Source organism: Cnephaeus nilssonii (genome assembly GCF_951640355.1).
Source record: "Cnephaeus nilssonii genome assembly, chromosome: 22".
In the NCBI taxonomy this organism is placed as follows: Eukaryota; Metazoa; Chordata; class Mammalia; order Chiroptera; family Vespertilionidae; genus Cnephaeus; species Cnephaeus nilssonii.
The window spans coordinates 24566597-24588863 of record NC_137093.1 but is presented as its reverse complement, the minus strand read 5'-3'; the positions used below and the strand labels follow the sequence as shown (position 1 = coordinate 24588863).

At 39.3% G+C, this 22267-nt stretch overlaps 1 protein-coding gene across 6 annotated transcripts in view; it reads left to right on the top strand.

The window, feature by feature from the left end:
- The window catches only part of TTC28 (tetratricopeptide repeat domain 28), a 389347-nt gene that overhangs the window by 244885 nt on the left and 122195 nt on the right, over positions 1-22267 (top strand). For all 6 annotated transcript variants that reach the window (XM_079763232.1, XM_079763228.1, XM_079763230.1 and 3 more), the window contains one exon: positions 12026-12533. In XM_079763232.1, coding sequence (XP_079619358.1) covers positions 12026-12533 — 508 coding nt within the window. The remainder of the gene's footprint in view (positions 1-12025; positions 12534-22267) is intronic.

The following is a 22267-nucleotide window of genomic DNA, read 5'->3' as shown; positions in this document are numbered from 1 at the left end:
GATTTATACCTATTTTTCTTAGATTCCAGGCACATAAGCAAGTACAGAGTGAACTCACTACCAGTAGAGTAATCTTAGAACCTGGGAGGCAAAACTTTATCTTCCTGTTTTCTCCTTCATTTCCTCCCTCTCTCCTCGTCTGAACTATAAAATTAGGTAAAATAAGCTTTCGGAGTAATCAGATACGATACAACATGTGCTTTATTATGGGGGAAATGTGCTGCTACTTTGTTGGGAAGAAGCCAGAGCTGGAAAAGGCTGTATCCCACCCCCATCTGGAAGGGGCATCATCAGAAGTATCATCACTCATCACTTCACCTTCGCCCTTTCACTGCTTTTTCACTTTAACAGCGACAGAATCATCACCTCCCCTCTCACCGTTTACTAGAAGCAAAGTAAGCCAATCCACTCCTAATCCCAGATTTTTTCAGAAAAAGGCTTCTGAGGTTTCTAAAAAGCGACATGATTTCCAGCAGTCTCTATTTAATACCATAATGCTTTGAATGGAACCTTCTGGACATGGACCCTGCCATTCTAGGAGCTGGGCTAATTCTTGCTTCCTGTTGAGCTCCCAGGACACATGCATTACTAAAGCACTTTAAATGGTCCTGCCTGAACTCGCAGCCCAGTACCACTGTTGAAAACTCTCTCTATCCCTAAATGGAATAATCGTAAACCTGAATCATAACCCATCTTCTGAATGTCTGTAATGATAGACATTTGGGAGCAGCTTCCTGGGATTTTTCAGACATGCCAGACACATTAACCAGTCCTAGGCTTGGCATATTCCCTATATTTTTCATTTCATATCTCAGAATTTATATATAATCCTGAGGATAATATTGATAAAATAAAATACATTTCTTTTTAGGCTCATATGTATGTTGGCTAACTAGGAGAATTCCAAAGGTAGTTTTGATATCTGGGGTGGGGATGAGGAGTAAAGAATTGTAAGGCGCTCAAAAAATAACAGTGTAGTTGAATTGTTGTAGGTTTTTTCTTCCTCAGTCTTAATAACATTCTGAGTTTGTATTCAGTTTGTGATACAGTTTGACAATAGCTTTTAAAAAATATTGCAAATTAGAAACACCCGCCTGCTAAGCTATTCTAAGCACCTAAGTGTAAACAGTAATAATAACCAGTCCTTTTCAGACCAGCGCCCTTGCCTCCTTCACTTTCTGTCGGGGATTTCCGGAGGAGGCAAGGCAGTATGATGGAAATACTCTGATTTGCAGTTAGGTAGGCCCAGATTTCAATCCTAATCTTTCCATTTAGTAATAATTATTTGACTTTGTACCAGTTGCTTAATGTCATCTGTTTCCTCATCTGCAAAGTGAAGATAAAAATTCCTACCTCAGAGGGCCTGATGGGGGTTTGGGATAATGTAAGTAAAGTACCTGATATATGATAATTCATTGATTCTTTGATGCTCATTTTCCCTCTCACATTTTATTGTTTCTAAAATAAAATTGGTCTTATAATCAATAAGTAAGCATACTTTCATTGTTTAATTGCAACATTTGTATCTCTTCATTTGTGGCACATATTGTAAAATGCTTCTTAAATTCCTGGCAACTTTGATTTGATGAAATATGGTATGTCTGGCTCTCAGTGGATAGTATTTATGCCTATTATGAAGAGATACTTTTTCTAATGAAGATTTTACTGGTGTCAGAAAGAACCTAAATTGTACAGTTTTTCAAAGCCTAATTTGGGTTACCATTGTAATTATACTCAGGAAAAATAGTACTTATAACAGAGATAGCAGTGGCACCTCTTTCAGCATTTCATGTCTCATGTGAACAGTGCACAGGTGAAAGGGAGGCTATTTCATAAGACTTAGCAGGAATGTGACTGATTGAATGAGGAGCAGCAGAAAGAACAAGACAGATGTGAGGGACCACGAGTTCAATGCAGACAGACAGCACGGTGACAACTGAGAACACCTATATCTGTATGTCCTACATTCCTGCAGGTGTAGGAAAGTCTTTAATGCACCAGAATTTTGCTTAAAGAGAAGTAGAGGTTGGGAGGTGTTGGTACCACACAGTCCTTCTGGCATTCTTATGTTGGAGGGATGGAGTTTTCTTCTTTTATATCCTGTGCAGATCAAAAGTCCCATGAATACCAGTTCAGTTCTTCAAGTGTTTGCTGAGACTATGTGCCAAGCATTATGCTAGACTCTAAACTTACAGAGATAAATAAGATACCTCTTGGCTTTAAGAAACCCTTAGTCTGACCTATCTCATGCTCTTTCTCTTTCCTTCATTCATATCCTATATCTTTTCTTACTGCTTCAAATAGAAAATATATGGGTCATCTCTTTTTGCTTTAGAACATACTCATTGAAACTTTAGTATATTTTCTTGTATTTACTTTCATCCAAAACAAGCACACCACTGAAAAACCAATTTAAAAGCTAACAGAATGAAGAGTTTGATCACACTTGTAATTAGAAATTTTATTTATCAGTGTAACCTATATTTAACATCAGGTTGGTTATTTTTGTAGTAAGCTAATATTTTTTTAAAATTTAGAATCTTAATTAAAAATTTAGTTTGTCTTCAGTGAACATATTGTGTTTCCTTTTTATATCTTGGTATAATGTCTTCGTTGTTTGGGTATTCCCAAAAAGAAATGTCTGTGTGCTTGCATACCCAAATAATTTCTGTGCCAAAGGAACAGTGACAAATGCCACACACGGGAAATGACATTTTCAGGTTTTTTAATTAATATAATGAGAAGGGAAGGAAGGCACTAATTTAATGCATTTAAATTTTAAATAAACTTACAAAATTGAGTAAATGAATATAAATATATGACTAAAATTACTTAATTTACTCAGTTTTATTGGTATTTAGCATCTATAATAACAGCTAGCAGTAATTGAATACTTATGTGCCATGCACTATTCTAGGCTCTTTAAATTACCCTCACTTTATAGATAAGGAAAAAGGACAAAGAGAGTCAGTACCTTCCTTAAGGGGACATAGCCAGCAGAGACAGGATTTAATCACGCTCTATTACTCTAGAATTACTAAATCTATTATTATTCAGGAAGCAAAATCAGTAGCTGTTAGAAAAGTTACTAACATTTGATTAAAGTTTGCATTGAATTTGTCGCTGAATACTGGCTTGGATTTTAGAGAGAAGAGCAGTATGTATTTAAAATATATTACAAACCTCATCCATAAACATTGTCACATAATTTAAAAGGTAATATTTATTATTTAAAGTAAAACCATCAGAAATAAATTCTAAGTGGATCTAGTATATAAATAATTGACATTAAAGTAGAAATTGTTAAATAAAAAATAGTGTAATTATAATTTCAGGAGTCTAATAAAGCTGGCCTTGGGTGCCTGCTGAATATGAGGGAAAAGTCAGTGATAACCCTGAGCTTTTGGCTGGTTGTTAGAAGAAATAGTGATAACATTTATTTCTTATATTAATCATGGAAGTCACAAGAGTAAGGGAGACTTGGGCAAGGCAATGAGGGCTTGAGCTTGAGGTGACTGTGAGCTGTGATGGAATGTTGGCAAAGCAGAGTGAAGAGAATACCAGCTGGGAGCCTGAGACCTGGGCTCTAGTCCTGCCTCTGCTGGTCATTAGCAGGTTGACCTTCAGCCAAGGTACTTGACATCTCTTGGCCTCAGTTTCTACATCTAAAGACAGTGAGGAGTTACATTATTAAATGGTTTTCAAACTCCGCTCTAAAGAGTCCCGCAGGTGCCATAGATTCTCTTAAGGTTACTTGGGGAGAAAAGTGCACCCTAGTCTAAGTGAACCTAAACTACTACACTTTTATTACACAAATCATGTGTATTTGTATTTTGGTTTAAACAAAGTTTGAAAACCAGTGGACTCAGTGGTCTATAGGACCTCTTCCAGCTCTAAAATTCTGTCTCTTGTTCTAAAACATGAGTTTAGAATTACCCAACAGGAAGAGAAGTTGAGTTTGCCAGAATCTGCAGAGAGCTGAGATTGTGGGCAGTGTATTCCTGACCAGTCAGAAGCCATGGATTTCAGAAGGTCTCAGCCTGCATAGGACCTGAAATGATATTCCTTCATGGATGGTTGCAGAAGTTCTCAGTTGTTGCTTAATTTTATAACATCTTTCCAGGTTCCTTGAGGACTCCTTTCCATCCAGTTTAAAGATTTCTTTTTAAATTGTCATCTGCTGGCCCCTGCAAATAAGCCCCTTCTCTGGGGCTTCTTTTCTTCTGAGAAATGTCTCATCTGCCTCTTGTATGTACACTTGCACACGTATGTGTTTTCCATCCCTTTCCCTCTCCAACTTTCTCCCTTATATCCTCCCAGCCAATGCCAGATTTCATGATTAATGTAAGTAATATCTTCAAAGGGTGATTGACTACATTCCAACCCCCTACAGAACTGTGTTTTATAGCTCACTAAAATTCAGGTTGGCTGGCAAGTGTGGAATGGAACAGTTTTGATTGGACTAAAACAGCATTATGGTAGAATGTCTCCTAACCCAGGTCAAATGATTGCATAAGAAACTTGAGTGCTTTGTGTCATAAAAAATTCATTACAAATTTTTATTTATTGATTGCTGAGAGAGAGAGAGAGAGAGAGAGAGAGAGAGAGAGAGAGAGAGAGAGAGAGAGAGATTCATTTGTTGTTTTGCTTATCTTTTCATTGGTTGCCCTAATGGGAGATTGAACCTGCAACCTTGGCATATAGGGATGACACTAACCAGCCAGGGCCAAAAAACTCATTTGAGAGGTTATCTGCTTATCACCCTCCCAAATAAAACTGAAGATGTAGGTGAAATTAAGAGTGGGAAATAAATTTCCAAAAATAATCTTAACTTATTATTTCAAGTGAGTGAGAGAATTTATCCCCAATCAAACTCAACTTGACTCTGATAGGACTACCAAGACTCTAGGATTTTTACTTGGTCATCACTTTTTGGCCAAAGAGCTTTGTAGAATGAAGTTCTTTGTAAAAATCTTCCTCAATGGATAGCATGTGGCTGCAGTGTTAGGATGTAAAGGAGGGAGGAGAATCCTTAAGTAACCTGGAGGAAATGTTAGGGAGTAACATTCTGTCCTCTGACATTCAGCATCAACCTCACCATTCACAGTTGTTCATGAGGAGGGAGCACACACTCTTCCCTGGGCTGCAGCTTGGCAGCTGCAGCACATAGCACGGATGCCTGTTGTATTGCATCAAGTTTACATGGAGCATCAAGTTTTTAAAAAAATGAAATCATTGTAAATTCTGGCAGTTTTTATGGTATAATTAAAATGTCTAACAGGATACCTCTGGGAAACTAAATGCAGTTTTACTATTTATAGAGCCAGGAGAGGTAGTGTTTCTTGCCAACTTTCATATCTTATGACCTATAAATTGCTCTTAATAGCTAATCTGTCATCCCAGGTTCTCATACAAGAAAGCTTGTTTCCTTATTAATCTGTTAATTTGCATCTGCAAACGACATTTACAAATTTTTGGTTGGAAAACATTGTGTATTAATGCTGGGCATTATAAATAATTTATCACCTGTGATAGCAACTCTAAGGTATTGCTAACAGATCTCTCTGACAGTGTGTTATTCTTCCAACCCTAATATAATTTAGATAAAAATAATTATGAAAACTCCTCCGGCCCCATAGAATTAGAAAAGGCTGACAGGTTACTATGGAAAAGCTATGACTATCACTAACCACTCTCTAAGCTCATAGTAATAGATTAAAACCAACTGTTCCAACTATGACATAGTATAATGGTAGAAATAATTCAGGTGTACACAAATATTCTCTTTCCTTTTCAATAACAACTGCAGAATAGTTCTTCAACCCTAGGTTTATGTAATGGAACAAACTTGTTAGATTGATTGTAATAAACCCAACACCAATTATTAAGTATATACAGCATGAAAATGATTTAAGACTACTAAAGACCCTGTAATTAAAATGTTCCCTGTTTGTGTGGTATTTAAGTCTCGTCTTCAGTCTGTGGCTGTGAGTTCACAATTCTTAGAGATCCAATTTCAGGAAGCTTTCCCTGCCAAGAACCTTAATATTTACTATATTTTGTTTGTGTTTTGTTGATTTTTCTCTATTTTAATCCAAGAAGAATTTGTGGGAGCAGGAAATAAAGCATGAAAAGGAAGAAATCAGAGTAATGAGAGGATTAAGTTCATATCATAGGCTGAAGCCAGGGCAGAATTTGCACATATTATGGGATTATATCTGGCTGTTAAAGGGAGTTTCTGAGTCAAGCCATAAGCTTCCTGGTGACCCAATTAAAAAGATAAATTTGACCATTTATAAGATTCACATTTTTAAAAAGATAAAACCATAGCAGTTGCTTGGTAGAAGCATTGAAATCGGAAATAAATTTTTTAATTTGTCCTTTTAAAGATGACATTGGGTAATATCGTGGACAGTGTCCTCAAAAATATAGATTATAAATATTTTTATTATTTTTGTCTGGTTTTGTGTGACTATTTTAAGAATTTATTTATTTATTTATTTTTGTGTGTGTATGTGACTGTTGAGTAAGCAACTCAAGATCATCATTTAACTTTTTATACAGAATTACCTTATCACCTCAATGCTTATTAAGGGTAGATTTTCAGGCTCTAGTATACACATTGAATATGGAGTGTGTGTCATTTAAGACTGTAGGAAGTATACAGACCCTCCAGGGAATGATTTAATCTTATGTTTCTGTAGATTTATATTTGGGTGGCTGTTGATTCTCCCTAAATAGGCATGGAATTTGGGTACATTACTACCAGTTAGACTCTTGTATCTGCGTTAATACAGGTTTTTAAAAATTAGCTAAGTTCCTGATTTTAGTACTTAATTCTGCTCAAATTTAGTTTTTCTATTAAAATGCCTAAAATGTCATCATGCAGAAACTTACGATAATTGGTAAATACCTAAAATTTAATCACCCAGAAACATGGCAATTAATATATTTGAACCATTGACTAGTGTTAACTATTACTATGATGACTGGAGCGTGAAAATTATTAATTTATGCTCAGTATTATATTGGTCAGGCTAGGCCAGGTTATGCTGCAATAACAGTAAATCTCCAAATCTCAGTGGCTTAAAACAACAAAGGTTTATTTCTTGTGCCCACTATATATTTATTATAAGTCAGCCAGGGATCTGTCCCACGTGGCTGTGATTCTCACTTTAATTTCTGTTCTGATAGAGCAGTGTTTAACAAAGAGAAGAGAGAATGTGGTGAAGCATGCACTGTGTACCAAGTACTGAACCTGGCAGGTTCTTCACAAATACTGTTTTATTTAATACTCATCAAGGCTCTGTGAGATCTTGATATTCCCATTTTACAGATAAGGAAACTGAGGCTCAGAGATGTTGCAAAACTTGTGCAATATCACATAGTTCGTCATTTGAACCCATGCATGTCTGATTCCAGAGTCTGTCCCTATTATTCTATATCCTTCTGTCTCTTGAGTTAACCTGGGTCCTTGAATTTTTGGATACTGAACTAGTAGGGAATACAAGGTGCATGTGGAGTTGGACAGTAAAGAAGAAATACCATGTTTCTGGTAGTAACTGCAGGTTCATTCCCCCTTTATAAAACTACATGCAACTAGTCAGTCAGCAGTTATATCAGACATTCCTTGTATGTACATTTAATTCTTCCACAAAATATAACTCTTATGAAATACAATAAGGGGAAATCATGCTAGATGTAAAGGAAAACATGTTTCAGTCTTCAAAATAATGTTTAATGATAGTGTCATCAATGTGGTTATAGTTTGGGTAGTTTAAATGCTTCTATTTTATGCCTCAAACTAAAATCCCTTAAAGGCAATTTTCTTTTTCTTTAGCTCCATGTCCCATGAAACAGACTTGTCAGATGTAGTTCTTCTGCAGATCTCCGGGTCACAGAGCAAGGGGCGATGACTCCTGTGTGCTAAGGCTACAGCTGGGAATCATGCTTTGGCAAGAGTATGGGTCATTTATATCTTGTAAAGAGAAAAGTATTGTCTTATTCCAACCAGAGAGTTTGTTAGCATAACGGTTTGTGTGCATTTTAGTATTCAAATACAGATGTTCCAAAATGTTTCCACTGTGGGAAGCAGCTGCTGCTATTCAGGCACAAAAATCTCTAAGAGATTAATATACAGAGGCAGTGTGAACCTTAGTGGCAAATGCACCATCTGCTTGAGGTGGGGCCTGTGATTCCCCATAGATATGGGTCTTCAGATTCTCGTTAACAGCCTGAAACCATGTTTCAGATCTAAGCTTATTCTACAAGAACAGGAACAAAGACAAGTGATTAATTTGTAATTCACCTAGCTGATAAATATCATCATGGGTTATTTGCTCAGGGGCTGTAAAACACTGGACTTTATTTCCTGTGGCAAGTGATAGGAACATAGATGTTTGGTCATAATGACTGATGGTTTCAGTTGCCATTTCTAGCTCCTGCTTGGTAACAGAGCCCAGCCCAGCCAGCTTGCAGTCACAAAACATCCATCCACACCTCAGTGATGCATTCACAGAGGACTTTGCGCTGTACTCCGGACACTCACATGCACTGCTTCATCTGATCCCATCCCAGCCCTGGGAAGTATGTACTCTATCATTCTCCACGCCATGCACATCTAAAGTAAGAAGTGAAGAAGTAAAATGACTTAACAGGGTTAGGCAGCCAGGGCCTCTGACTCTAAATCTGGTTTCATTTTTTTTTAATGTTTATTTACTTACTTATTGAATTTATTGGGGTGACATTGGTTAATAAAATTATGTAGGTTTCAGGTTTACAATTCTATAACACATCGTCTGTATATTGTATTGTCTGTTCACCATCCCTCCGTCACCACTTACCCTGCCTTTACTTGCTTCTACCTGCCCCCATCCCCCTTTCCCTCTGGTAATCACCATACTGCTGTCTATGTGTTCCATTCTTATACAACACCACCCTGCCTCTCGAATTTCAGAGGCTATGATGTGCTACATAAATTATATCATCCTTTCTAGAAATGTTGGTTTCCAGGACACCGCATGAGGCGTCCCAGCTTCCCAGCACTGCCTGGTAACTGGAGGGAGGCAGGGGAGAGCTGATGCAGTAGTCCTCCCTCTGTCCCCCCCCCACCCCCATCCCAGAGGGGAAATGCCCCAATACGCCCGTTCCTTATGTTCGGAGAGCTTCAGCAAATGAGCTCCCGTGTCTCCCTGGCATTTAGAGAAATGAAGACCCAGAAGCTGAAAATCCCAGGGCTGTCATTTGCAGTTGCCATAAACCAGAAGTTCTAGGAACAGTGACGCCCGGGGTGTTGTGCCTGCCCCAAGCCTTATAAATCCATCCCCTGCAGTGTTCAAGGGCTCATTGCCTCCAACCAGTTCTACTGTTTGGAATTATCACATGAATTATTTATGGTTTGCACATTTGACAGAGGCTCATGGCTGAGTTTCAAAACACTCAGGTCCTGGCTTGGGCCTAGAAATGTCTAGAAAACCGAGGCTCAGAGAAGCTAAGTTTCTAAAGGTCCCCAGAGCTAGTAAAGGGCAGTGCCGTGTTTTTTGTTGTTGTTGTTGTTTGTTTGTTTGTTTTAAATATATTTTAATTGATTGTTGAGAGGAAGGGAGAGAGAGATAGAAATGTCAGTGATGAGAGATAATTATTGATGGGCTGTCTCCTGCATGCCCCTACCGGGGTTTGAGCCTGCAACATGGGCATGTGCCTTTGACCAGAATCTAACCCAGGACTCCAGTTCACAGGCCACTGCTCTATCCACTGAGCCAAACCTGGTAGGCCAAGGGCAGTGCAGTTTTGAACCTAGTGTGTCAGATTCTAGGTTACATTGGCTCCACAGTCACAGATCCATGTGTTTTACTTTGAGGCAACACAGATGTGGGTGGGAGGGTTTGTGGACTGTGTCCTGCTCCCTAGCCGTGCTTGGGTGGAGAAGGACCCAGCTAGTGAGGTGGGGCGGGCCAGCTGGAGAAGCAGAGTCCCCGGCCTGCAGTGGAGGAGGAGGGGAGGGACCAGGCCAGGAGAGGGGTTGTGAGCGGCAGAAGGGCCCCCCCCCCCCCCCCCCCCCGCACGAGGCGCTGACATGAAGTAGGGGCCCGAAGTGGGGACCTGAGGCCAGGAAGCCCCGGTGGCATGCTCTTTGGTGAGTGCCACTGCTGCTGCTGCCGGAATCGCATTGCTGCAGCATTGTGACTCCATGGAATTGTTTCTGCTCTCTACCACTCAGGAAAAAACGAAAAAGTAACTTATAATATTTATTTCCTCTCTCTTTTCCTAAATCTTTTGTTGGAACATCTGTGATATGATAAAAGCAACTCAAAATGATACCAAATCCTTTGCAAACACACAATTTGCAAGCATTATAAAGATGATAAAAAGAAAAGATGATCAGTGCCTCCATTATTTTGATCAAGAACTATTTCATGGGCAAAAAAATCGGGTAGCAATTCGCTCATCTATAAACTATTAATAAAAGTGCCCTGAAGTGTGCAGACATAGAACACATCTCACCAAGGAATACCCTTACTCCAGGCGGCACAGCATCCCTCGCTGTTTTTCCCTAGCCGGGAGGCCCTTGTGCAGACCACTTGCCTACTTGTGACAGGGCATCCTTTGTTCGGCCACAATCACATGTGCATGTTAGGAAGAGGGAGCAATGTGAAGAAAGGGGACTACATGGCTCTAGCTGTAGGCACATTATGAAGGAAGCCTGTAACTTGTAGAATAAAGAGAAGGGCAGAAAAAGTCCAGTGTAACTCTCCTTTAGAAAGTAAAGACAAGAATCTAAGCCCTAGCCGGTGTGGCTCAGTGGATAGAGCATTGGCCTGCAGACCAAAGGGTCCTGGGTTCGATTTTGTTCAAGGGCACGTACCTTGGTTGCAGGCTGCTCCCTGGCCCCGGCCCTGGACTGGGTGCGTGTTGGAGGCAACCAATCGATGCACATCGATGTTTCTCTTTGTCTTTCCCTCTCTCTTCCACTCTCTAAAAATCAATGGAAGAATATCCTCAGGTAAGATTAACAACAACAACAAACAAAACAGAAAAACCCACAAAAAAACCAAACAAAAAGAATCTAAGACTATATGCACTTGGTAAGATTCTAAAACCTGTTATTTTTGTTGTTTCCATTTGGTTCACTCTACCTATATAGAGTCATTTTCATTAAAACTTTTCACACAAAAAGGGCTCATGTACTTTTCTTTAGACAAGAAATGCATGAGCAGCAAACACTGTGAGGGGACTAGGAAAATAGCATTTTTTTGCACGGAGGCTGGGGTCAGAAGAGCTAGTAGGCAAACAAAACAAACAAAAAAACAACAACACAAAAACAAAGCTGGAAGAACCACTGTGGGCCTGAAAGGGGTGGTGAGGCTCAGTGGAGTCCTCGCCATGCAGAGGTAGAGTTTGTAACCCACCCATTGCTTTCCTTTGGGGCTCATCTAAACCTAAGCCCTCCACTGTAACCAGCACTGATGAATTCACATTAAAGGAACAAAGATAAGAGAACAGGCCCTCCAGTGGGTCTTAAGGCACAAAATTATCAGTCATTCTTAATATATCCCTTACCATTAATGTGTCCATTTGCTTTTGGGAGAAGGCTAGATAAATGCCCGGGAGTGCAAAGAGCCAAGCATGGATTTCTCCTACGAATTTCCTGTGCTATACTGTAACTAATTTTGGTTTTCTTCAACATTTCCCTAGACTACAGAGGTTAATAGCTATTAACATAGCTATAATATCATAATATTAGAAATATCAATACGTTTTTAAGATGACGGTTTTGTGGCGTGCAACCTGCTTCTGTGAGATTAGGTATTGAAAGTTACTGATTAAATTGTCATTGTCTTTTTATTAGGAGCTTGCTGTCCGGATGGGCTCTTACTCAGTTCTGCGTAGGTCTGTGAGCCACTGATAGAGATCAGGGCTTGGCTTGGGCGGTTACAGGCAATCTCTGTAACATGTTATCTGCTGAAGCAAACCAAAGCCACTTTCTGATGTGTTTTCATTTCTCTGCTTTGTGCTTTTTCTCTAGGCAGCTTCATCAGCCCTGAGCAGTCTGGGCCATGTGTACACGGCCATTGGAGACTACCCCAACGCACTGGCCAGTCACAAACAGTGTGTTCTTCTTGCCAAGCAATCCAAAGATGAGCTTTCTGAAGCCCGAGAACTCGGCAACATGGGAGCCGTGTATATTGCCATGGGTGACTTTGAGAATGCTGTGCAGTGTCATGAGCAGCATCTGAAGATAGCCAAGGACCTGGGCAACAAACGAGAAGAGGCCCGGGCCTACAGCAACCTGGGCAGTGCCTATCACTACAGGAGGAACTTTGACAAGGCCATGTCTTACCACAACTACGTGCTGGAGCTGGCACAGGAGTTGATGGAGAAGGCCATTGAGATGCGGGCCTACGCTGGCCTGGGCCATGCTGCCAGGTGCATGCAGGATTTGGAGAGAGCTAAACAGTACCATGAGCAGCAGCTGGGCATTGCTGAGGACCTCAAGGACCGGGCTGCAGAAGGACGAGCATCCTCTAACCTGGGTAAGGACAGAATGGCTTGCGATCCAGGTCAATTCCATGGGCTGGAAATAGCTGGAGTAGCCCACTGTCTTTGTGTTTTATTCAAAAGAATCTCTTCAATGTGTGTGTTGTATATTTCCTTCAGTTATATTTCCTTGGAGCCTGTCTGCTCTAAATCACATGATCCTTCCTGTCATCACAGTGCTGTAAGAATTAGAACTCTGAAATACTGGAAAAACAAAACACCCCAACCTTTTAATCTGTCTAGAGAGAAGAATGACCAGATTTATCTAATTAGAGAGAAGGGGAATGAAATGAGGATATAAAGCTATGTTTGGTTTAAATGAAAGAGAAGCTGCTAGGAAGCCATCAATGAAAGAGAATTTGAGAAGTTTTTGTTCAAAGGGGTTTCTTTACTTGGTGACTTGAACCCCACAGGAAGTGTATTTTTCCTCAGTAGTATGTGTATTCCCAAATGATATTGATAGTTTAGTATAAATGCAAAATTATTTTTTGAAAGATCTATTTAAATAAGATAGATTTGCAGTCACTATTTTGATAGTACTTGGTTGTAGTTAAGATTTATATATTTGGGTGGATTTATATAGTAAGAGACACTAAATATTGGTAACGGGCCACTTTTTAGAAAATACTGTTATCTTGTCTCTATACCTAGGTGTGGGTTCATAATGAATGGAAGGAACAGATGTGTTTGGAAGTATAAGCTGAACTCAGCCTTGTGCCTGGATTTGTTCTGTGTCCACAGAGACTGAGGAAGGGGAGAGGACAAGGAAAAAGTGACCTTATTGGTATTAGTGTATGCTTATCAGATATTAGTAGCAGCAGAATGTAAAAATCAGCCTCTTATGTGACCTACAAAACAAGGCACCTCATCTCTATGTAATTTAAGCACTACTCCTCCCTCTCCCCACCTCTGCTTATTGTAACCATATGTTTCATGAATATGGTTGTTAGAAAAAGTCTGGAAGACCCCTGGAGATGACTCTGACGATGGTATTGAGGTCAGAATGAGAGTCTAGAGAGTCTGTAAGAACTATAGAAATAAGCTCTTGGCATTATATATTCGTTCAATGGATCAAGTATTATTGAATCAGTCATTTATTGAATCATGTGCTAAATCCTGGAATAGTTGCCTTAAGGTATAGAGAAGTTAAAAAAAAAAGCTTATTATTTAGTTGGGGAAATAAGACTAATACATAGGACAACAGTGGCCTCCCTGCAGGACAGTGTTAATAATGTAGTGCCATGCAATTCCTAGAAGGGAGACCCTGAGGGCTTGGAATAACCTAGAAAGCTTCTTGGAGGAGATTAGACCCAGGTAGACCTTAAAGAATAGGTGAGATTTGGCCAGGAATGGGATGGCATTGATGGTAAGGAATACGTGGAAGAAGGTATAAGAAAGTTAGGTTGGCATATCTGAGGGATGGTGACATGATTAGACTTCAGGAATGTGCTAGAGGGTGGTAAAAGATTACTATGAAAAGTAGGCAAGGGATATGCTAATGAGCAGGAATTCCTGATGGTTTTGAAATGTAGGCCTAAGAAGATAGACTAGATATTTAAGGAAGACAAGTCAAGCAGTGGCACATAGGATAAATTGGACAGCTGAGAACCTTAAATGGCTGTGCAGCTTGGACTATTTAGATTTTCTTTATCTTAGTTTGAATTAGTTTTATTTTCCAAAGACTTTGTTCAGGTCATTTAATTTATTGAAATAAAGTTACTTATAATGTTTCCTTTTAATGCTTGTAGGATATATAACGATATGCCCTCTTTCATTTCTGGTAATGGTAGTTTATGGGGTTTTTTTGTTTTGCTTTGTTTTGTTTTTTTACACCTGTACCATTTTCTAGATCATTCTAGCTTGATATTTATCAATTTTCTTGATCTTTTTAAAAAACTGCGTTTTTGTTAAATTTTTCATTGCTTGTCTATTTTCGATGTCATTTATTTCCAGTCTCACTTTTATTATTTCCTTCTTGCTACTTACTAACTTTCTTGTTTCTCAAGGTTGAACTTTAGGTCATTGATTCTAGACCTTTCTTCTTTCTAATACAAGTGTTTAAAAATATAAAATTTCCTTTAAACACTGCAATAGGTGCATCCAGTAATTTTTGATGTATTAGGTTACCTTCAATAAGTTCAAAATATTTTCTAAAGTCATCTGTGATTTCCCTTTAAAACCTGTGTTATTTAGAAGTATTGTTTAAATATTAATATGTTAGAGATTTATTGTTATCAAATTCTAATTTAATTTCATTGTGGTCAGAGAACATATTTGTAGGATATATATTGTATTTTCTATCTGTAGAATTTACAGTTGGTTCTTTTAATGAAAATTTTCATTTAACTGCTAAGATTTATATGTTTATTACATGTATATTTTTCTTTCCATAGCTGAGCCTAGATATTACAAAAGCTTTTATTTTATTTTATTTTTATGTGTGAATATTGCTTTATTTTATTCTTTTCAAACCTGTTATAGCAGCAAAGAATAAGCCTTAGATCACAGCCCTCCACGGTGGCTGCTCCTTGTCCTGCATGATGAGGGGGAGGGAGGCTTTCACCCATTTCAATTCCGGGTGGGGGAGAGGGAAACAAACCTTTTAAAACATTGTCTGCTAATTCCACGTCCTCCTCTTACAGTTGGACCATGTTGACTACCTATTGTTGATGTTGTTGTTTTGTAACAGCTTGGTTGAGCTATAATTCACATACCATACAATTTAAAGTAGATAATTCAGTGGTTTTTAGTATATTCACAGAATTGTGCATTGATTGCCTTTTGTAGTGAGTATTAGTGACATTTTATTGTTTCTTTTTCGTTGTTGTTAATCCTCACCTGAGGTTATTTTTCCCATTGCTTTTTCAGAGAGAGTGGAAGGGAGGAAGGGAGGAATAGGGATGGAGGAAAATGAGAGAGAGAGAGAGAGAAACATCAATGTAAAAGAGACACATCCACCAGTTGCCTCCCCAATACTGGGGGTGGGGAGTGAACCTGTATCCCTTTGGTGTGCAGGCCAACGCTCTAATCACTGAGCCACACTGGCCAGGGCTATTGTTTCTTTTTATATCCTATATCCAGTAATATGGAATTATATCCAACCTTGTGAATGATACTTGATAGAGGTTCTCGATTCTGATATATTTCTCTTAATAGTATTGATTTTGTTGTTTTACCAGTTAACTTGACTGAATTCAGGCTCCAAATTCAGTCTTCTCTGTGGTGGGTGGCAGTTGAAATCTCTGTTGAGGTCATTTACCTTTAACTGGGCTGCTTAGACTCTGCCTTTCACATACATATTTCAGGAGTGAGAGATTCAGTTAGAATTTATATTCAGAATTTAAGGCCCCCCACTGTGGCTCTCTATGGGATTTTTTCCTCTGGTTCTTCAAGCCAGTAAGGCTGTGTTTTTCTACCTGAATGTTTAGCCTCACCACCTTATATTAATTGGGGAAGAAAAGATGCTCTTGGGCATTTCAAAAATGGGAAACTTACCAATGCCATTCCCTTCTTCAAATGTTCAGCTCCAACCTCTCTGTCGTTTCTCACTCTTATGGTTGTGCTTCGTTGCCTTTACACAGATTCCTCCCCCAGCCTCCTCCATGCCTGTGACCCTCTCCCCCACAGACTTCAGAGTTATTATTTATAGGAGGGCTAGACGGAAAGGAACTCCTCCTCCATTACGGAACCAGAATTCCTGCTGTTCTTTTTTAATCCATTGCAATTTGATTTGCTTCTTTTGTCCCCTGAAAAAAGATCAACAGTGAACTCCTCATGCTGACTTTTACAATCTTTTGACAATTCTAAATTTTCCTAATCAGTATGCAGCTTCGGCGTGATTTACTAACTGTTCCTTGAAATTCTCTCCCCTCCTAGTTTCTGTGAAGCATGCTCTCCTAATTTTCTTCTTGGCTGCTCTTCTTGTGCCTTCTTCATTGGTATTTTTTGAAAATGGACAATTTAAAAAAGTTACAAAAGTCATACTTACTTTTGTAAAAAAAAAAAATTCTTATAGTACATAAGTGTAAAAAGTAGAAAAAGGAGATCCACTCCCTTACATTTTTACCTTCCCCTTTCCCACTCCTCAGAGTTGGTTAGAATCTTTTCAGACCTTTTTACTATGTACATAAACACATGGCAGTACAATCAGATATGTAAATATACACATGTATGTATAGGTTGTTCCTGTGTTTTGTTTCTTGATTTTTTTCTATTCTTTATATATCTTCCTTTATCATTTTCAATTACTGCTTCAATGTGCATTATTTCTAAATTTTTGTTCACCAGCTCTGACCTCTGTCTGAGTATTATTTTTGCATTTCCAACTGCCTAGTGGATACTCCATCTGATTTTCATGCTGATCTGTCAAAGTGAGTACAAACATGACATTTTTTTTCTAAATTAACTGCTTCTCCTAGATTGCCTAATTCTATTGATGACAGCCCCACCCCTCTGGCCATCTGTATTAATTTTCTATTGTCATAGCAACAAATTGCCACAAACTAGTGGCTTAAAACAACACAGATTTATTCTCTTACAGTTCTGGAGGGCAAGAGTCTGAAATCAGCTCCACCAGGCTAAAGTCAAGGTGTCAGCAAGGCTGACTCTTCTGCAGGCTCTAGGGGAGAATCGGCTTCTCATGGCACCTGTATTCCCTGGCTTGTGGCTTCTTCCTCCCCCTTCAGAGGGCATCACTCCAATCTCTGCTTCGGTCATCACAGTGCCTTGTCTTCTGCCCTGACTTCCCTTGCATCCTCTTATAACGACAGTTGTGGTTCTCTCAGGGCCACTTGAATAATCCAGGGTGCTCTCCTCATCTCAGGATTCTTAACTTAATCACACCTGCTGAGTCCTTTTTGCCATGTAAAGTAACACTCACGGTTCCTGAAATTAGGACCACAGCGTATTTGGGGGGAGAGGCATTATTCAGCCTATCATACCATCCTAACTTAGAAATCTAAAGTCATCATTGATTTCTTCCTTTTTTTTTTAGTTGACTCTCAGTCAAACAGTTTTCAAATAAATATTCTCATAAAGGTTCTTTTCTTTCATTGCCTCTTCCTAATTGCCCAGTCTAATGTATTATCTTACTAGTTGGGTTTTCTTCACAACCATCCCACCTTCCCATGTCTTCTCCACCCCGCACATCGATAAGACTGACCTACCTGGAGCTCTATTCCAGGCAGTCATCGGTGCACATGGCATGCCACGCTATGGTCAGAGTCCTCACCTTTAAACCCGTCATCCTTTCCTTCCTTTAATTCCACTGCTGCTCCGTACATGCTCCTTAGCCAAACTGCGCTTTTCCATCTTCCCTGACCTCATCGCATTGGCCATGCTTTCTCGCTTTAATATATTTCCTCAAGCTGTTTCTTCCACTTGGAACTTCTGTGTCCCTCTTTTGCTTGTCTAAAGTGTACTCTCTTGATAATAAAATAACTTTCTTACCTTGCCGGAGCCCTGGTAACACTTTAAAAATGTCTTTTATTCTATTTATATTCAATCAGGAATTATGGTTATTTGTATACTTGTGTGGTTAACATTACTGGATTAAAATTATTACAACTATGAACAACATTCTACTCTATAGTCTCTGCATCACTGAGTATAATAAGTGGTACACAATATATACTTATTGGTTAGATTGAATGAGTCAAGCTTATAGCCAGATATTGTGCCCCGTGATTGGAAGAATAGTGGTGCCGTTGGAAAGAGAAAGGAAAGCTGGGAGGAGGAATTAGTTTTGGGAAGCACGTGATAAGTTTGATTCTGTACATGGCCATTATGCATTTCTCTCACTTAATGAAATATGAACAAATAGAACTGGAAACAAGTATTAAGAGGGCATCATCCTAATAACATTTATGAGATGGGGAAGGAAAGCCCACCAGCGAGTCTGAGTCAGATTCACAGAGTGGAGGGATCCAGGGGGAGCTCAGGGAGAAGAGGGTTCGGGGTGTGGAGGACATGTCACCTACCTGAGAGAAGGCAAGGACAATGAAATTTGAGTCACAAAGAAGGTTATTTGACAATGGAAGCTTCTGAAATGGAGAGAGAGAAGGTAGAGATGACAAGAAAGCTTTGTGCTTTGGTGGTCAGCATATACTAATATTTATTTATCCACCTTTCATTTGCTTTTAAATAAAACAAGTAGAAATGATTTAGACTCTTTAGGTTTTTTATGAACAACAAAGAATAGCCTAGCTGTTTTCTAAGTATGTCTTACTTGTGAAAATGTTAATGTAAATTTTGGCTTGGAAAATGTCCACCTTTTTCTTTTATGCTCAAATCAACTATAGTTGCATGGCAATATTTCTGAGGCCTCTGTGTTTTTTTTGTTTGTTTGGTGGCCTTCTTTATGGTTCTAATTTAGGCAGTTGGGAGTCAAACCTCAGTTAGACTGCAGAATAGGTCACTGGATTACAGCTTCAAAGTCCTCTCACCCTGAGCCTCACAAATCTTGTCATTTTCTGGGGAGCCAGACAGAATGGCCTCTCATCTTACTTAGAGATAAACTGCAATTAGGAGAGTGAAAAAGGAGACAATTAGAAGGATGGCTAGTTTCATTTCCCCCCTCCCCTCCCACCCTGGGAGTCATGTGTTAGAGGAAAAGTTTGGTAGTAATTCTGGTGGGTAAACATCTTTCCTTATAGTAGTTACAGTGCACCAGAAATGGTGAATCTCAGCTGTGCTAATTCTAGGATTTAAGAAATACCACCTAGATAACTTATTAAAATTACATTTAAAAAATTAAATTCTGCAAATCTGAATGAGAAAATTTGGAATTCCCAAGGAAAGGGGGAACAATATTACATATTCTCCACATGATACACACACATAATTCACTGTAATTAATTTTATTCCTAAATAGATTTTATAAATTAAGTCATATTATGAACACATATAAAACCGAGTATCCTAAAAAATATTTTAATAAATTTCTTTTGTAAGAGAAAAAAACAGTTTTATAATATGTTAGTCACTCTCTTTTACCTGTTTTTCACATTTCAGTTTTTACATGTTGGGTTTTCTTTAGGTGGAGAGAAGCTAGCTTTACAGGTAAAATGTTTATAATAATCGTATATAGTAATTTATTTACACTAATTGGGCGTGTTTCTTTGGAAATACACAGTATGATTAATGGAATCATGTTTAAAATAACCGCTCAAGATGTCAAAGGGTCTGTGAGAACTTACATAGAAATTCTTGGTATAGCAATGCAATTCCATTATATTTGTGTTTTATAGTACTTGTTTGTTTTACTAAGAACCCTATGAGATAAACTATTATTATTCCTTTTCACTGATGAGGATTCAGAGAGAAATAAACGTTTGTGACTCACCCAAGATTATAGAGTAAGAGGCAGAGTAGAGGCTACGTACAGGTCTGTGATTCCATGTCCACGGTTCTTCCATGATGGAATGTTCCCATTAGAGGAGTGGATTCCAGCAGGAGCCAGGCCAGCATGACCTGGCGTAGGGCTAAAAGCCAGAGATGCTTCTTGTTCAGCACCTCTCCATCCTCCTACCTTGCCTCCCTATCCCCCAGCCTACACAGAAGATGAGAAAGAGGAAGCACCACTGGAAGGGGGTATAGGCCACCTTGAAGCATTGCCCCGGCTCATGCCTAAGGACAAGGCAGCAAGCATTGCTAGGAAAGCATAGGCACCGGTAGGATGGAACAACGCTTTCCTCTTTCCTAGAGAACCTATTGTCTATTGGTTACTTGCACCGAGCTAGACACTTTGCATTCATTATTTCATTTTATCCTCATTACAAAGCTATGTGGTGGGCATAGGATTTGTCCCATATCCATGCAGTTGATAAGCAGCAGAGGCAAAACCGAAACCTAGGTCTGCATGCTCTCTTCTACTGCAGCCCACAGGACCCCTCTGAGACCTGCTCATTTATTGAACAGTTGGTTCTTCTGCTTGAGAAGCATAGACAAGACTATACAAATTGTCAGAGTTTAATAATGTCCATAATATAGGAAGCCAAACCACACATCCCAGCTTTCATTCAAAGCAGTTCTTATGAAGGGTCATGAAAAGGGAAAATATAAATACAGAAAAAAAAAAAGTGTCCCAGAGCCTGAAACAGATTTTTCTAGACTCTAAAAGAAAGTAACAAAAATGTGCTCTCCTCGTTGGAAAGAAATGAGGAATGGAGAGCATCAACCAAAGCAGGAGATTTTTCTGATCAGGCACCAGAGGACTCCCAGGAAATGATTCAGACCCTCATTAAGGTTATGACACGCACATCCTGTGCTGTGGCCCACACCTCTCAGTGCCTAATAAATATTAATAATATTTATTCTCTCTTTTATGTCAAGATTTGTTACCCTGCTTGTCTAGACATTGCTATTTAAAAGGAGCTGCGATTTGCTTACAGATAGAGCACGTCTGTAAACATGTGAGCAGGAACAGCCGGGGCAGTAAATCTTGGTCAGAGCTGCACTGTGGACGGTTGCAGAAGAGGCTGCAAAACTGTGGTTGGAATAATGAAGTGGATGTTCGCTGCCAGGTCCCAGAGTTCTGTCTCCAGCAGGCAGAGTCTCCAGTAAATTAGCTTATGTTTCAGCTTGGCAGTTGGCACTTGGTTCATTTGTAGATGCTAATTGTAATCTGATGTTATCAGCAGCAGGTAATTGAAATGGGCTTGATGAATTACTTAATTTTCTTTAATAGCTGAGTCTTCAAGAACTGAATAAAGAAGATAAGGTGATCTGGAGCAAAATACAACAGCTCTATCTTTCTAATTAGTGCTCGGAGGTTTTTCCTTCTTTACACAAATGATTATGAACAAGTGAGGCTGAATAGGTTTATGAGTCAAAAGCCCCCATGGGGGCATTTCCCATTAGGCAGCCCAGTCCTGAGCATTGATAACACTTCTGTTAGGACTTCAGAAAGGAACACTTGAGTGATAACTTTGAAGAGCATTGATTTCTGAACACAACTTTGTTTTCCCAGACTTAGGTGGTTCCTGCCTGCTGGGGGTACTGCCACTTTGGCACTCACCCTACCTTTAGCCTCTATTTTGTGGCCATTTTCTGTGAGCAGTGCAGCCTGGCACCATGCAGTAAGCAGGGGAGCCTCTCAATGATGCTAATCATTGGCTCCTACCACCCATACCTGGCACTGGCACCTCCCACACCTGCCTGTACCTAAGTCTGTCCATCTGTAGCAGTTCCTGTCTAGCCCTTTGCTTTGCCAGCAATGGTGGGTGCAGATGTGATCCTGGGTCCTACCATCTGTGCTGGACGCTGCATACTGGACTTATGCCACGTGACTATGATAAGCTTTGGGGTCTTTCTTCTGGAATCGTTTGGCTCTGCTTTTAGTCTCATCTTTTTTCCTTAAGGAATCCATCTGTTGTGAGGTGACTTATGAGGAATTTACTTTTGGCTGATTTCTTGAGAAAATCAAAATAGTTGAAGATGTAGAGTACTAGAATCCGGTCTCTTAGATAGACATTTGGAGCAGATGTACCAAGTGATTATTCAGATCGCCCCTGTGGTTCTCCTTTATAGCAAATTCTATTAAAGAGAACTTACTGTTAGAGGTGAAGATTCCCTACATAGGAAGGAAAATAAAGGTCTTCTCTCTATACCTGGCATATTTATTTTTCGAAAATCTTTAACATTCTATAAGTATTTATTGAGTACCTACTATGTGCTAGCAACTATGCCAGTGGCTGTTTGCTAAAGCGGGCATTTTAAGTGCTTAAAGTAA